The sequence below is a fragment of the Poecilia formosa genome, unplaced genomic scaffold, assembly GCF_000485575.1.
Source record: "Poecilia formosa unplaced genomic scaffold, Poecilia_formosa-5.1.2 Scaffold209, whole genome shotgun sequence".
Taxonomy (NCBI): domain Eukaryota; kingdom Metazoa; phylum Chordata; class Actinopteri; order Cyprinodontiformes; family Poeciliidae; genus Poecilia; species Poecilia formosa.
The window spans coordinates 658,834-677,436 of NW_006800148.1; the positions used below are offsets into that span (position 1 = coordinate 658,834).

General features: G+C 36.8%; 1 protein-coding gene across 1 annotated transcript; it reads right to left on the minus strand.

Annotated features, from left to right (window-relative positions):
• Positions 1-380: 380 nt before the first annotated feature.
• LOC103148659 (cryptochrome-2-like) lies at positions 381-9,536 on the minus strand. The gene is made up of 6 exons (XM_007567529.2): positions 9,233-9,536; positions 8,016-8,124; positions 5,585-5,727; positions 3,372-3,556; positions 1,424-1,512; positions 381-563 (listed from the first exon to the last, which is right to left on the minus strand). The coding sequence occupies exons 1-6, from the start codon at positions 9,388-9,390 to the stop codon at positions 396-398; spliced, it is 852 nt and encodes a 283-aa protein (XP_007567591.1). The 5' UTR covers positions 9,391-9,536; the 3' UTR covers positions 381-395.
• Between the last annotated feature and the right edge of the window lie 9,067 nt (positions 9,537-18,603).

The following is an 18,603-nucleotide window of genomic DNA, read 5'->3' on the forward strand; positions in this document are numbered from 1 at the left end:
CTCTCATTTCAGCTGTGTTCACATTATTATAGGGGCCATGTGATTTATATAGCACAGTTTATAAAGGTAATTTGATTCAGTTATATAAATAAATACATCAAACCTTGGTAAACAAATTTAAGCATCAAATAGCGTGTTTCACATAAAACTAATTTTAATATTAGGCTAAAAAACAAGACAAAACTATTTTACTCTATTTACAAACAACCATAGAAAAAAGCCAATCTACCAGTAATTACAAAGTATCGCTAGCTCAGAGAAAATCAGCANGCTGTCAATCATGCTCATGTACAATTGAGATTGTTCTCTGGCTCTGATTGGTTGTTTCTGCTTGTTGCCAGAAACAGAAACAGCTGTCTGTAAAACAGTAAAAAGGACGTTTCTCACAGTTGTGTTTAGTTTTGGACAGAAGCTGTGTGTGTTCTCAGTACCTTCATGTAGATCTCTCTGAGGTTGTAGTACAGCACCCTGCAGGACAGGCAGCCGAAGCGCAGGTAGGGGCTGAGGCCTGTGGGGCTGGCGTACAGAGAGCAAGTCTTCACCCGAGTGTTGGCCACCCACACCTGAGGAGACAGACGCACAGGTGTGAACCGGTCAGCGGAACGACAGATGTGACTCCAATCAGACGCTGAGATACTAAAAGTAGTTTAATAAAACTCTGCTTTTTAAAAAGTTACTGATTAAAGCTTAATAAATCTACAGTATTTATCAGTTCTGCAGCTTCAGGAGTTTCTGTTTTTCACTAAAACAGAAAAAAAACATTTCCAATATTAAATGAACTTATTGAAGTTAGAGTTTATAACAGTGACATATAAAAGTGAAACGTCTCAGTAAATAATCTCACACTGATGCTGCTCATTCTGTGGATTTTTATGGAGGACTAATCCTGCTAAACTGGGTAAAAATTAAATAAATAAAATATAAGATTTTACTTCAGTATTAGTTTTCCAAGAAATTTTGTTCTTATTCCTGAGAACAAAATAAAATATTTTCTATTTTTTCCAAAAATGAAGTAAAAAAAAATAAATAAACAAAAATAGAAAATTGGATGCTTTTTAAAATAAATGAATAGACAAATAAGGCTTATGAAAAAAAAACATTTTTTCAGTTTTCGCTCTAAAGTTTTTATACACATTTTGTTCTGTCAATAAAATAAAATCAACAAATAATAAATAAAATAAAAACAGATTTTTTGCTTAATATTACATTATTACCTAATTGTTGAAAATTCTTTTCAATTTTAGTTTTTTTAAATTACATTTCTTGTCTTCCAAATGATTTTTACGTAGTTTTGTAAAAATTACTTTAAGGTGTATTCATCTTTATCCTGATTCCTTACGTCATTATTATCGGGGTTTTTCACACAAATCGAAAGCAAAACAAGCGTTAATATCCTGCCGCTCGGCTCTAGTGTCAGTTTTACGTTTTTGTCCAGGTATCTGCTCAGTCGGTCCAAAGCCTCCGACTCTCCTCCCCGCCACACAGCTGGAGGTAACCCCGCCGTCCTGAAACCTGCACACACATTTAAATCAAATCAAGTTAAAACAGTAGTCCAATAAAGCAAAACAAAGCTCTCTAGAAGCAGGGAAGCAAGGTTTCAAATGGAAAAATGATTAAAGAAAGCAAGATATCAAACATTTTGGTAAGCAGATCATTTATTTCCACACTCTACAGCTTGTTTGCGGCTTCAAGATCCACACACAAAGTGTTAAAAATGAATAGAAAAAAGCTTTTTGTGTTTACATTAAAAATCATAATATTTTAAGGGTCCAAGATAAACTACAGTCACATTTACTTAATGGTTTCTAAAATTTATATCGGTTCATAATTAATTTCTTGTCAAAACTACCGCTTTAAATTCTCCTTTGGCGTTCCACAGGGCTCACAGTTAGATCCTTTTCTTTTTATCCGTTTCTTTTATGATCTTAATAATAACATTTGTAACAATAAGAACATTTAGCATATTTATTTATTTATATAAATAAAGTAAAGAGCAACAGTGAACCATCAGAGTATAACAAAGGGCCTGAAAATTTTCTTTTTATTCTATATTTTTGTACTTTATAAGATATAAATATATTTGGAGGGATAATTCTCTATAATAAACCTGTAAAACAAGCTTGACTGACTTTCAAAGAACCTCAAGATACAAACTTCTTAAAAATCATTTAAAAAAATAAACTTTGAGACGTTCCAATCCTGGATTCATTTTTTTAAAATTAAATTCAAAAATGTTTTCTTCATCCCAAATGGAATTTAAATGTTGTCGTAGTTTGTATCTTCAAAGAGTCATTGTCGATGGAGATGCTGTGGCCAGGAGGGATCTTCAGTAGCAGTCAGTGTTGCAACGACTCTGCAGAGGCCTCTGACTGAAGACAGTTGACATGACTGTCACGACATGCAAACAGCTCGATTTCCAGACAGCAGGGAGGACATGAAACCATAATATGTCCTGGAAGATCCCATCAGATGAAGGCAAACTCTGCTAACCAACCTCGTTTGCTTTTGCTTCCCCTTTTTAAATCTCAACATTCTCGAGATGTTGGAGTAAGGGATATAATTTTTGTCCGCTATGATGGATTGAAGGAAAGGTTTAAATTTCCTCCTTCTTTCTCATAGTTGAAATATTATTTGAGCTTCTGAGACGCTAATCAGCTACTTCCAGTTGTAAAGATAGCCTGTTGCCATGGTTACAGATCACAACTGCCCAAAAGTAATGAAGTTGGAGCCAAAATTTTTCTAGCTGCACAGCAACCAAAACCAGGAGTAATTGTTTGAAAAAGCAACAACTCAGCCGAAGAACTGAACAAAAGTCAACCAAGAGAAAAACAAACAGAAACGGCGTAAGAGAGCGACTCCAACATCAATTCAGCATGAATTCATCAAAAATAGGAGTGATTACTCCAATAACTTCACAATAATGCAATGAAGTGTCTGAGTCAGTGATGTCATAAAATGTTCCCAGTAAGGCAATAAGTTATTGCTCAGAAAACAAAGGAAAGGTGAGATTGCACGTCTTTAAAATTAGATATTTTTGTGCGTTTTGATAATCAAATATTAATTATAGTAGTTTAAGTGATATAGTAATGCAAAAACATGTTCTCAAAGACCAATAAACATTAAACTTTAAAATATCCCAAGTGAATAAACAAAACAACCAATTTATTCCGACAGGCCTAATGGTACTGTCCTCATAAGTCAGCAAAAATATGTACAAAACATGTTTTACTTAGAATAAAGCTTACATGCTTTCATACTTAAATGAATGATTGAATACCTTTGACCCGATAACCACAGAGCAGAAGCCGTGTTATCATTTGTTTTAATTTAATGTGGATTAAAAAGCTGCAGGTGGATCTGGAGATGCTTACCCAGCTCCTCCAGTGAAGGTATACTGTACAGCTGGTCGTGGTTGTCAGAGATTTTGCCGAGGCATCGGTTCATCTGTTGCTGGCTGACGGGAGTCAGTGGTCTCCTAGGCAACTCCAGTCGGCTCACGATGGCCTGGAAGCGTTTAAAGGTCAGAGGCGGGTTGTTGTTGTTCATCTCGATTATCCTGCAGGGATGAAAACAGCAGAGGAGGATTACATCTCTGATGCATTTAAAGTCGGTTTATTCCAGGAATTCAACCTGGAAACTGAAACTCATGAATTATAGAGAGTCATTAAAGCACAGACTGAGGTTTATTTTCGGCTATCTTCCATGGTAAACAATTAAAACTACGGAAACTATATTTGCTGAAAAGTAATTTATTTATTGGTAGAACTTAAAAAAGCTACTTTCCAGACTACATTTTGTAGATTTTTTTCCTGCAACGTTTTTATTGACATTTAGGGAATTTCAGTTCAAAATAATAGAGTTTTGCTATCTGTGTTCCACAATAATGGAGCTATGTGATGCTAAAACTGGCTTTACATTTCTGAAGTGAACTGTTTAAACCATTTCAAAGATTTTGAAATTTTATTTTTAAAATCTAGAACAAAACTTATCAAATAAGGAATTTATTTTGCACAAGGTTCCTTAAATCTAGAATAAAACCCCACCTGTTGATACATTATTAGTAAAACATTAATCAACATTTTGATGTTACATTTGACAAAATGTAATGCTTCAGTTAATGACTGTGTGTTCCGTGACTTTGCATTTTTGTGTTTTTATGACGTAAAGCACTTTGAAATGTCTTTTTTTTATACAAATAACCTTTTTAATTTTATTTGTTTTATGCCTTTGTTTAGCATTTTATGCCCAGTTTCAGAGCAGCTCCACCCTGCGCTTAATGAAGAACATCTGAGTGAATCAGAACCAATCTGTGTTTTCATCAGCCCGTCTGGCTGCTGCAGTCTCAGTTTTAAACGGATCAGCTGCCCTGTGGACTTTTTTAAGTTTCCTTCTTACACAACCTGCTCAGGATCTGCAGCAGGGATGGCGTCCCATTGGCTGGGTCCGCTCTGAATGAGCGCATTTTCACAACGCTGGAACGCACAAAGCCCAGCTTCACCCAGCTGGTACACTAACACACAGGCCGGCGGTAATCCGCTGGTTACATAACGCTGCACTGGTCATGCAGCAGCGCAGAGAGGCATGGAGAAAGTTCTTCACTCTCACTCGTTAAAACCCACTTATCCGCGCACATGGGTGCAGTATGTGACCTGCAGTGGCAGCAGCCGGCCACTGGGGGCTCCACCGAGTCTGACACTCTGGAGATTCACTTCAGCTGTGACTCAGAATATTTGACCAAAATTTATTTATCTATAAAATAAATTTCTATAAGTTAAATTTTTCTTAACATCCCAGTTATTTCTGTGTTTCTACCATATTTTTATATTTATTGAGATATACTTATTATTTTATTCAATTATTTGACTTGACTTTAAAAACTGCTATTTTTTTTTTAAACTTTCTTTTGTGAACAATGAGAATAAAATGAGTTCTGATTTTGAATATAGTGTTAAATTACATTACATTAAGCTACCATGCTTCATTAAGAATGTCAGATGCAGCCAGAAAGACCCAAAGTTACAGATTTTACCATGATAAAGCTCCAATTTGTAGCTGCGTACAGTTGCAATTTTCTGGCCGATCTCCAGTCTTTAAATAATATGAAAATGATTTATTTTCTAAATGACACCATCAGGTGTTATAGATAGAGATGCATGGACACGAGATTAATATCTCAGATTGTAATTCCTGAGAATAAGTCTGACAGCACTTGAACTCCTCTAGATATATACTAAAGTTCCTATTTTATTAAAATCTCTACAGTTTCTCTCTTTTCTTTTAGCAAGTGCCCAGGTCTGTGATGAAAATACACGAATATCATCATCAGTTGTTCTAAAAGTGCTAAAAAATATTTCTTTATCCACACATTTCTTTAGGATAGAAGTTGTTTTTAGTTTAAACTACCAGAAGAAAAAAAGACCTGTCTCAGATCAGCAGTTATTAAAAACTCTGTGGAGACACGAGAAGCTCATTCCAGGGGAAATAAAGAGAATTTTTTAATTTAATCTCATTTTCCTCATAAAACCATCTCCTTTAAATGATACCCCTTGCTTGTGGAAGCTGAATCTCACTGTGAATCTCAGACCTGTCCAGGTTGTAGAGGGTGTGCGAGTTCCTGACCACCGTCTCCACTCCAAACTCCTGGGCCATCTTGATGATGGCGCCGTCCCTCTCCTTCCCGTAAGGCTCCGGGTCGTATTCGAACGTCAGCCGGGTCACGCTCCATTCCTGAAGTGGGACGAAACAGGAGCAAAGGTTTGTGGAAAGAATAAATAAAACCGAATGAAGAAAGAAAGAAATGCAGCTAAATCAATAAGATTTTTCATAAATATATGTCTGTATGTTTTTATGTGGTGTTCATCATTTAGACGAAGATGAAAACGAAGACTTAGATTAAGACAAAGATAAAGATTTAGATGAAGACAAAGATGATAATTTAGATCAAAACAAAGATTTAGATGAAGATTTAAATAAAGACAAAGACAATGAGGATGGTTTAGTTGAGACAAAGATGATAATTCAGATGGAGGCAAATATGGTGGCTTAGATTTAAATGATGACAAGGTGATTTAGATTAAGACAAAGATCATGATTTAGTTGAAGATGACAAAGAGAAAGATCAAGATGACGGCAAAAAGCAGTGGAAGAGAAAGACAGGGGCGATGTCTCAACCACCGTTTCATTATCAGTTTAATTGGAACGTAAATAGGACCACAAACATAAACAGCAGACTTGGGCATTCCCATTTATTAAGCTTGACTAAAAACAAAAGAGTGAGCCATTTCCTGTTCTAGTTGTAATTATACACAACAAACAATCGAAACAAAGATGAACGACATGAAAAATGTAGATCATCTGTTTCACTTTTATTGTTTTATTTCTTGACTAGACAAACTGGCCAGGCCCTGATTTACAGACACATTTCTACAAAAATAAGATTACAATGGACTCCTGGTATATATGGGGGTTAGGAGTTGCTCAAATCCATGAATACTTCAGACTTGATATAAAACCCCTTATAACATACTATTTTAATAGTTCAAACTCCAAATATACCTTAATATGCATTAATAAACACAGTAGAAACCGTCTTAGGACAACTGCAGGAGCTAACATCCACAGTCTTCCTCATCTTCAATGGAGGGTTTCAACCAATCAGTGCAAAGGAAAATGAATGGGATTCCTGGATTGGCTGCTTTGCAAATGACAACATCCCAAACTAGCATTACACCCAGCTCCATTTTCTTTTTAATATGTTAGATATGCTCTGCAAACTTTCTCTCAAATAATTTGGCTGCATATTCCATGACAAACAGTTTGAACACAAATAAATCTGTATATTTACACAGCAGAGGAAAATTTGTGACATGAAGAAAACATTAGATCATAAATAAACTTTCAAGCACACCCAACATCACCACAGGTATTCAATCTGCCTCATCGTTGGTAAACCAGAACAAAAGAAGTGGATAAGCCAGTTCTAAGAGGCTGAGGATGGCAGATAAAAACAAAAATACATCTGATTGATTTACTCTTCAAGAACTTCCAAGCCAAAGAATGTCCAGCAAGCTCTGTCAGCAAAAAGATTCATTTTATTGTCGACTAATGGTTTATTACATTAAAATGAGTTCCAATCAACTAGCAAATAACGCCCGTTTAGACCTCCTTTCAGTGTTGTAGTTTGGACGCCATCCAGAAGAGGGCGCCACTGGTCATCCTTTAGAGGCACCACAAATTTGATACAGGAATAAAGATGGCGGCCAGACAAAACTGTAAGGAGAAACGGCCCAAACAGAGTCCAGTTTGGGACACAAAAATGCACTTTTTATGCGGTTCTGTTTGGAAATATAATCACTTGACAAACGCATTAATTTAAGTTTCACCTTAATGGCAAAATTCACGTGTCAAGTTATTAAAAATTTACTGATGTGCTACGAAGGTGAGGAGGATGTGACGACACAAACCCAGAGGAGATTACACAGAAAAACTCTAACATAATGGGAAAAAACATGATGGGATTTCATAAATTAATGCAATTCATGGAGCTACAGAAGATGTTTATGTATGAATATCTTTGCGTTAATGACGAATCAAGCATTTCACATATTTTACTCTTTCAGCAGCCTAAGAGTTTTCCGTTTTCTTATGTTTTATAAATATATTTAAGTTTAAAAATATGAGAAACCACCATTTTCTCTTTATTCAGTGAGCATCTAATACAGCCGACACAAAATAATGTATTTTTTAATTTAGCGTATAAGATGTAGAACTTCATGTTACTGACAGACGGTCGATACTCTTGAAACAAGAAAAAAGACCTCAGGTTCTTAAGAAAATGGCAGTTTATCAATGAATTAGACGATTAATAGGATCAATCAATTTTAGATTAACTCATTAATTGATAACATGCATCCTAGTCCAAATGCATTTCCCCATTACAAATAAACACATTGGTGTTTAATCACCACATTCACAGAGATCCTGGTGGAGAACATGACATGTGCAGGAACACCGACCTTAAAGAGCCTCGGGAAGACCTCGGTGGGCTGACCTCTGACCACAAACAGCCTCGAGTTGAGCTTCTTCAGACTGTTGTCCAGGTCCTCCAGAGACTCCAACAGAAACCTCCACAGAGAAAAATTATCACATGTCACACAGCTGCAGAGATTCATTTGTTACGAAGCTTCTCCTGATGTGATCTTTACTGTCTCCATGGATACAAAAAGCAGGCTTTGAACTCCAGAGATGTATATTCTAATATCATTGAGCCCAGGTTGTAGTTTATGTCCTGAAAACTTGCAATTATCCCAACTGTCTACCTTTTTTCTTCCACTCAACTTTCCATTAATTTATTGCATCCAACGCTCTTTACAGCCACCATCTTTGACAATCATTTTCTGGAGGCTCTTTGTATCCCTGAACCTATATTAGCTATTTTGCATTTTAAAAAGGTGTTTTAATTAGTCTTCTGCAACATTCTACTGTTCGTAAAAACTGAAATTTCCATTTTTAAAACCAGCAACATAACTTTTACTCACTGGCCTTCAACCCAACTGAGACTTGATTTTACTGGTATGGATTTCATCTCTTTAATTGAGTTGTTTGATTCTGTTTTGAATTTAGTTTTTAATAAACTGCGTGCTTATCTTTGTCACTTTTTTTAATCTTATTACTGATATTCAGCACTTTGCTTCAGCTGTGACTGGTGTTAAAGCGCTTTATAAATAAAATTGATGATTATTTTTATTTACTTTACGGCCTAATGATCAAAATTAGCACAAAGGCGTTGAAGTATATCCCTGTGAATGTAATGAACCTACTTACGATTTTCTCTGTTTGATTTGAATTAGTAAGATAAATTAGCTTCTTGATTTTTGAGACGTGCCTGCGAAAGAAGATTTGTTTATGTTGCTGTAGAAATGCAACAATCTGACAATAATCCCGAAATTGCCCCGAATTAATTAGGTCACATTAAGGATCAAATTGCTTTTCTGTAAACGTACACACTGAAGTAATATTTGAGGATCAATTAAAATTGTGACTTTTGTTTGTGGAGTTTCTTATGAGCTAGTTTTAGCTAACAGAGCGGAGGCCAAGGCCTTAACTCTGAGGACTGCACATAAAAACATAAGAACCCTCGACCTGATAAACCCTCCGAACGACATAAATAATGTCCTGGAAACAATTCAAAGTAACTGTAAGGTTTATGAGATGATGTCAAAAAATGTCAGACCTCCATCTGTTGATCCCGACGTTAGCGGCTCCGGCGAACCAAGGGTCCAGGACATAAACACAGCGTACCGTGTCCGCTCCGTTAAGGGCCTCCTGCAGTGCCGGATTATCATGCAGCCGAAGACCTTTGCGGAACCAGTGCACGGAATTCACCACCATGCTTCCCTCTTATTCCACCATCAGAATAAAATCCACCAGAAAGTCAGCATTAATCCAGAAAAACGGGGACAAACGAGGACATCAGCGGGACTTCAGAAAACTTTACCAGCAGCAACAACCGGGGTTTACTGAACAGCGGGCGTGCCTAGTTGTTGGCTTGCTCCCTGATTGGACAGATGGAGAAACGTCAAGATGAATTACAAAACTGGGCTGCTGTGATTGGCTGGGTCGACAGATGGCAGAGAAAAGCTGTAAGGTGACAAGCTGTGTCACGTTTTTGTTTGCCTCGGATGTAGGGTTGAGCAGGTAGGGGTGAGATAGAGTGCGGGTTACAGACAAATGAAGGCTCTCATTTCAGCTGTGTTCACATTATTATAGGGGCCATGTGATTTATATAGCACAGTTTATAAAGGTAATTTGATTCAGTTATATAAATAAATACATCAAACCTTGGTAAACAAATTTAAGCATCAAATAGCGTGTTTCATATAAAACTAATTTTAATATTAGGCTAAAAAACAAGACAAAACTATTTTACTCTATTTACAAACAACCATAGAAAAAAGCCAATCTACCAGTAATTACAAAGTATCGCTAGCTCAGAGAAAATCAGCAGTAACTATCAAATTATGGATTTTTTAGTACTGATTTGTGTTTAACTAGTGAGCTTGCCAGAAGAAAGTCTGTTCTATCTAAACAATATAATAGCACCCCTTGCAAAGTCACATCTAAATGAAAAACTTTGATTCCAAAATATTCTACTCATCCCTAAGGAAAATTAAATGTTGTAAATGATATCATCCAACTCTCTTTAGTCATTGTGAATGATGATTGTGCAGGCAGGAAAAATCTTCAATCTTCAGTAGCAGTCAGTCTGGCAACAAATCTCAAGAGGCCTCTGACTGTAGACTGCTGTTGTATGACAGCCTCATGACCGTAAAGACACACCAGCAGCTCAGTATCTGCCCATCAGTAATGATATTCCATGGTGATATGTCCTGGATGACACCATCACTTATTAGCAAGCTCTGCTAATCCACCTCATTTGCTATTTATTATTTTGGTCATGCTCTGCATTTATTAAGCCTCTTTTTCAACACCTTTGGGAGTCATAGTTCAGGCGTTATTTGAGCTTTTTGGATGGTGTCAGCTTTTAACAAAACATTGTTGCCACAAGCAACGATTCTACAAACATTGCAATGCCTCAACCAAAACAATTATGGACAAAACAAACAAGTCAGAATGCAACAGATCTACTCCAACATACTGCCAAGATTAGTGTTTCAAGTCTACATGGGACCAAATAATCAGAGTTGTTTTTCTGATTTTATGCACAATTTGTGAATTGTTATGCCCAAATATTTGTTTTGCTCTTATTTTAAAGTGATATTCTTAGAGAAGCAACTGTGGCTGCCACTTTCAAATTGAAATCCTTCATTTTACAGCTGTCAGTCTTCACAGCACATCCCAACATAGTCATTCCAGAGTCTGGGCGTTCACTGCTCAGAAACAAAAGAGCTCCACCTCTGAGCCTGCAGGCCCCAGCATGTTAGATGTTACAGTTCAAAATAAATAGACCCAAATATGGATGCTTGGAATAGTTGAAAGTTATTTATAAAAATATGACATACTAAGGGTTTGTAAAGGTACATCTGGATGAACAAGACTTCTGGGTGGAAGACATGAAAGTTGAGAATGGAGGGTGACTTCAGTAGTCGCGTTTCCATCACAAATTTGCACAAAACTTTGCCAGTATCTTGCTAATGTGAGGGGAAAAAAATACAATTTCACAATTGCAGTGTTTCCCTTAAATAAGAAACGCAATTAAAAATCATGCAAATAAGTTTGTTCATATCAGTCATTGAAACAAATGCTTCCTTCAACTACTTCCTGTTGGCTTCTTTGTCATTTGCACCAGTGTATGAAGGGAACCAGGATGGATTCAGATGTAACTTAGTGGTTTAGATGTTATTACCATAGTATAAAAATCCTTTTAAAATAAACAAAGCTTAGCCTGCTGACCCGCCAGGCTGATAAAACACTGGGGGAACCTTGACTTCTAGAGAGCAGAAGTTTTGAGTACAAGCATTACAAGTTTTGAGAAGACAGACATGAAGTCCTCCTTTCAAACTGCAAATGTGTGGACTCGTCTTATGGCAGAAAACTTCCCCCATAGGACCTTTTGAATCAGCTGCGTTGAGCAGAGACTCATGTAAAAAAACAAAAACATTTATGATTAGAGGGAACATCGTATGCCAGTGGTCTCAAACTCCAGTCCTTGATATGTAGAGTCCTGCAACTTTTAGTCCAACACTTGAATTATATGGCAAAACCATCACACCAACATGCCTTCAAGCTAATAGTGGAGCCAAGTGTGCTGAAGCAAAGACATCTAAAAGTTGCAGGACTCCGTCATTTGGAGTTTGAAATCACTGCTTTATACCAATTAAGTATGGTTTTGAAGTATGATTTTGATTTTTAGCAAACTTGGGAAAAACCAGATCAACTAAACCAGGGGTCTGCAACCCTTGGCTCCTGAGTCACATGTGGTGCTTTGGCCTCCGTACTGTGGCTCTTAAAAACCAATTAGGACAGGTTTTTGATAATATTAAGAAAAAGTGGTATGAGGAAACTTTTTGTAGACAAATTAAATTTCTTAGTGGCGATGGCAAAAGTGGCTCTGAACTGAAATAGGTTTCCGACCCTTGAACTAAATACATTTACAGAAGCAGAAGTTCTGGTTTAATAGTGGCCTAAAGGTCAGTTGTACCTCAAATCTGAGTTTGGATAAGCCTGAAGTCTATTCCATCTGACCTTTTGTCAGTTGTCTCATAATGGCAGAGTTTATCAAAAGGAAGTTTTATGCAACAGATTGAGATAAAGAGCATTTCAGTCATCCGAAGCTTAAACTTCATTTTGACACTAGTGCCATCTTCTGGACAAACTGAAGTTCATTTTGGATGAACAGTTGAAAACCACAGCAGCTTTCAGTCCTGATCCCTGCTTTTCTCAAAAGGATTCTGCAAGATTTCACCAATAAAGTTTTTGCGGAAAGAATCCTGGCAGCACACAGATTAGAAAGTTAAAGATTCCTCAGCTGAAATTTGACAAGTTATTCTCAAAACAGTAACTTTAGGGTCATGCATTTCTGTAACTAGTCCCAAAAAGATGGCACATAAAAATTGAAGACTTCTTCCAAGTTCAGACATTAGGCACTGAATTAAAGTTGCACGAATATCCTATGGTATAGGAGACAAACCTAAGGTCCTCATAAAAATTTAGTCTAGTGCATCTACAAGTGGCTAAGGCTAAAATAAGTCTAGTGGACCATGATCACGAGAACCACCAAATTAAGTTTCTCTTTTATGCCTTAAGACACAAAGCATTGAGTTGTTTCTCCAGACATTTTATTACAAGTTTTGATGCAGCAGCTCATCCCTGGAGACAGACAAGAATCAGCATAAGCCATCAGACACCAACCAGTCCGTGAAGTGAGCCTCACCACAGAGAGCTTCAGGACTCTTCAGGACCCTAACCTCTTCTGGATGGTCAGGATGTTTCCCTGGATAGTGAGGCTTTTCCCAGGATGGGGAAACAATAGTGGCTGAAGGACACTTGGTTCTGTTGGGGTGTAGCAGAACTGGCTGAACCTCAACTCCATGCGGGAACGCGACCTGGATTTGAAGGCGTAGACTTGATCCTCGTCATCTACAGGAGTGAAGATCAGCTTAGGGTCTGGTACCGCTGGTACCAGATGAAGAGCTCCAGCTCTCCTCTGCAGACTGGTGAGGGCTGCTGTCACCTGGAGCCCCCTGCTGGCCACTCTGCTGGGTCCCAGGGGTAGAACTGCTGTCAGAACCTCCAGTTCCACTGGTTCTACTGTAGTACTGAACTACTGGCTAACTGCCGTAACTACCAGAACCAGCCTGTCCACTGGGGTTCTGGTAGTCTGCCTGAGATGGGTTCTGTTCCGATGAAGAAACTATACACAGTAGTTAGTTGTCTTTATTCTGTAACATGGATCATTGTTTAAAGAAAATAAAGGAGTAAATTTCTGCCAAAAGAAAACTCAGAAACTTTGAGAATAATCTTAGAAATTTCCTTAAAAAGCAAGAAAATTTCTGAGCTCAAAAGGAAAACAAATCTGACATTTTGAGATTAATCTCAGATATTTTCTAGAAAAAAACCCCTCAAAAGTTCCCAAGTCTTTCTTTCTTTCACTTTTTTTTTTTTTTACATTTGAAACTCCCAAGTTTTCCCATCTATAATGATTCTTTGAAGAATTTGAATTAAACATTTAATTTTCCTTTGGGATCAATACATTATTTTTGAATAGTAAGAAAACACTTCTTCCCATTGATACCACACAATTACTCTATTTAATTTAATACATTTTCATGACTTGTGGGACTTTCAGAAGAATCGTATTATGGTTTAAAAGCTTGACTTTCTTCTACAGGAGGAATTGGATTTTTTTTTTTTTAAATAAAAAAAAACATTAGTGTTAAATTTAGCCTTTTAGGAACAATTGATTGAAATAATATTTTACATTTTAATTCATACAATATATCTATTCTGCTGAAGTACAAGCTGTTAAACTTTGGTGACAGGAATGGTTTTCTGTCTGGAGCTCTCTGTGTTCTGCAGATTGGTCACTAGGGGTCAGTGTTGTCAAGCTATTTATTTTTTTCAACTTATAAAAGTCAAAGATATGAGATATTACTTTGTCAAGTTTGATTTGTTGACTTTGCATTTTGCAGTTCACAGATAAAAACTCCTTTGATTTGATCAGTACAATAATACTTAAGCAAATATTATCTTCAAGATTCTATTTATATGTCTCTTTGGAGTATATAGGGCCACATAAAAAGTGGAGGAGGACTGGATTTGGCCCCTGGACCTTGAGTTTGACACCTGTGCCTTAACAGATTCATGAGCAGCAACAGTTATTTTTCTGCTGTCATTGCCTTATTCCTTTCCTTTGTGTGTTAACTCAAACGTTCATGCTTCAGGGATGCAAAAAGCCAAAACTCCTGCCAATTTGGTCCACAACTCCCAACTGCATTACAAAGTAGACTGAGTTGGTTAGTTACTAGTTACATTTACTCAATTACATGAGTAACTTTTTGGACATAAATGTAGTTTTAGGAGTACTTTTACTATGCTTTTTACTTTTCATTTTTACTTCACTAATTTTATTATGAAGTATCTCTACTCCTGAGTAGAGATACTTCATTCCACTGAATGAAAATCAAACATGTTTTTACCAAAAATTCTCCAGACACAGACACACAATGATTTGAATTGTTTTGTTTTTTTTGCTTGATTTTGCTATTTGTTGTTACTTGCTATAATTTTTTGTAATTTTCATCCTTAAAATACCAAAATTTCCACTTAATTTTATATTTTGGTCTATCTGATTATGTAATTTTTAAATATTAAATGGTTCACAATTTGATCAGCTACTCAGTACTTGAGTAGACTTTTAACCAAATACTTTTTTACTCTTACTTGAGTAATTTTTTGGATGGCTACTAGTTAAAGTAAAAAGTATGTTGAAATAGTGCTACTCTTACTTGAGTATAATTTTTCTGTACCCTGCCTACAAAGATTATCATGTGAACTAATAATGATGACAGAGACTATGTTAAAATAACCAAATCATAGTTGAGTTGCATAATTTATCATTAACGCAACATCACTGGAGCATTTTGTATCATTATTACATCATGAACACCAACCAAAGCACAAGGCTGCCTCCACATTCAGGAGAAAAATCCATCATTCTGGTTGTTTTGGTATAATAGAGGTCATTACTTCCTGCTCAATCTCAGCAGCAGTTAGGGAAATCTAAGGGAAAGGCTCTGCTGATTTGACTTCACAGCACCACAGTCCATCTCTTGGATGTCATGCAAACGTGTAAGACTGTGTTTCAGGTGGAACTTCATCATCACCATGAGTCTGGAAACCTCTGTGTCATTATGTAAATAGAATCAACAACGTGTTTCCTCCTGCTGGAAGATTTTTAGATGGGTGTATTTGCCCAGTAAAGTGCCCTGCGGAATATTCACTCCTCTTTGAACTTTTCTCAGTTTTTGTTTCCTGACAACTATAAATTTTAATGCATTTTTACTGGAATTTTATGTCTTAGACCAATTCAAAGTAGGGGCAATTGTGAAATGGAAGAAAAAAGGCATGGTTGTCAAACAGAAATGCTTAAAGTGTGGTGTGCATTTGTATTCAATTTCCACGAATCAATTCCTTATGTAATCACCAAGCTGCAGGTGTTCCTGGGTGTGTCTCTATCAGCTTTGTGAAACTGGAGACTTACAATTGAAGCCAGAAGTTTAAATACACCAAATAAAAAGACAAAAGCTGTGCTTCCATTATAAATGTGCACAAATCTTTGTGTATATTCTGCAAATGTCAAACAAATACAATTTTACAATTTTGTTTCCATTAAATAAGAAATAAAATTAAAATCACACGTCAGTAAGCTTGTTCACGCCATAAATAATTAAAAATCAAGACAGCAACAGCTACATGAGATATATTCATAATTCAGTCATGGTGATAGCTCCTCATCTGTCAGTCAATCAGAGTCCCGTCTTATTCAGGTGTTGGCGCAACAAGCTCCGCCTACTTGGGAGCAGACATATGCGGCATTTTGCGGAAATTGTAGATTCAACATGTTCGACTGACACACTTTTTATGATCCTGTCCTCTTCTTCGGCGTTTCTAGCAGTAGTAACATCCGGTGTTGACCACATGACTTGTGTGATGCAGATAAAAGTGTTTCCACTTTCCACTGCAGTTTTGCGAAATACAAATATTTTGATACAGATGAAAAACCACCACATCCTAACAATTTTTTAATTGATCTTTTTTTTATAAAGCCAATTTATGTTATGGTTAATAGAAACAGAGCTATGTTCACCTTTTTTCCCCCACTTTTTGAAGTTAAAGTAAACCAAACTTCTCTTGCCTTAGGCTAGAACTTCCAAACTTATGTCCACAATTATGCAAGTTAATGTCTTCAGAATCAGAAATCCATAAAATTATTCCCCCTTTTTTTGTTTTTTTTTTTTAAACAATGAGAGAAAAGCCAAGTTGATGATATCAGGGCATCGGAAGTTTCTGATCAGTTAACTGAAGCATTTGAGTTAATTGGACCTGTGGATGTATTTTAAGGCAACACCTGGAACTATCTGCTTTCTTGTTTGACGCCATTGGAAAGTCAAAATGAAATCAGCCGAAATATCAGGAAAAGATTTGAGGAGCTGCAGAAACCTGATTCATCCTGGGCAACAGTTTCCAGAAACTTGAATACCTGAATTCAATTTTCATAATAATAATAATAATAAAATAATACACCCGGTTTAAAATAAATTGTTTATTTCTGAGGGAAATCATGTTTGAGATGATAGAAAAGACAATAGTAATAATAATAAAACGTTTGCAGGATTCTAAATAATAACTATAAAATCCACCATTGAAACACAGTGAACAGTTTATGTTGTTTTCCTTTTTAGATGAACCTGGTCTCTCTTACTTTGTGTCTCTTACTTACACCCTGACTACTCGCTGGTACAATGCAGTTATGTAACCAATCCTTCTCCATAATCCCTCCAACCCCCACTAAACTCTACTCACTTTCTCTAAGGGGTGGTGAGGTGGGGGCTTCTCTATGTCCAGATTGCTATAGTGGAAGCAGCATGACTTGTTAATCTTAATCTCAGCCGACTTTGGTGCTGAATACATTATAGAGCTTAAATCACGTGATTGTAGTATTACGGTTAGGAAATGGAATAAAAGAAACAGAGAAAATATCAAAACTAAACAGCATATGATGAAATATGCACCTAAATGATAATAAATGAGTTGGATATGAAGACGGATGCAAAGTATATATATATATAAAAGTGATAGCTGGTGAGGCACCGACTTAATTATAATCGGATTTGCAAATCTAGACCACCTGGATGTTATTGTTTACTTAAGGAAATTTCGCGCATGCGTACAATGCTGGAGGGCAAAAAGACTATTTTTTAACATGTGATGCTTAGCCGCGCCGCTGCCGCAGAATAATTCCGTTATCTCAAACTTAGACATGTAGATATTATTAATTTCGTGCTCTGCTTAACAGCAAAGGGAGAAACCGTTAAAGTACAACTCAAAACCATGTCCTTCTCGCTCTCCGTATCAGAACAGCTACTGTATGGCTAGCTCGCTGTTACTGTCTCTTACTCTGCAGTTGTGGAGTCACAATGTCTGGGTTCATGAGCGCCCCCAGCGATGAGGCAAGAGAACTGCCTGCCTGCCTGTTTGATGTTTGTTGTGAATGACTTATACTCACAGACTAACGAAATAATTAGTCCAAGTTTGTCATTTATTGAATGTTCAGAAACTACAGTGGCTGTGATCAAAGGTAAACAAAGGTAAAATAACTGAACTGGTGATCAACTCTAAACCACTTGCACATTTTTACTCTCCGTCTCTCTTTGTCAAAAGCACAGCCGTTGCCATGGCAACCTCCTGCGCTCCACAAGCTGACCAAAGGTTATGTTAAAAACATAACATTCAGTCCATCAGGTTTTCAGGCTTGATATTTATTTTGCGATCATTAATAACACCTGGACACAGCGGTGGTTGATAAGTTAATTTTAAACTCCTGCTCTGCTAGTTATTTTAGTAATGGAACCGAAACGCACAGAATTGCGCAACACCTTGTTGAAACAATAATTACTGAGATTATTATTGTTGTTGGGTCATTAATTTGAGCACGTTTTGTAGATTTTTTGTTGTTGTTGTTGTTGTTCTTTAATTAAGTTACGAAACGTTTTAAGGAGTCAGAGGAGGACGTGCTGGTCTCAGCGTCCTGGCGGCGTTCAGTTTGTCACCTAATGCCGAGATCGACTCAAAACCTTCCGCGATCGATGTATTGCAGCCCTGCTCTAGCAAAGCACGAACAGCTCAGAAACAATATGAAAAGGGAAAAAAGTTATTTATTAACTGATTAAGTTCTTTTTTGATTGTTCTTGAAAAACTAATCAGTCACTGCTGATTAGTGGGTGAACTTACGGCTACACAGTGAACCCATTGATTTTTTTTACAGCTGACAGCCGCTCCTCTCTCTTGCAGGTTCTGCGGACCTTCGCTAATTCTTTTAGGTGGTACACTGTACCCTACCCTACCCCCCTACTTTCTCCCCTT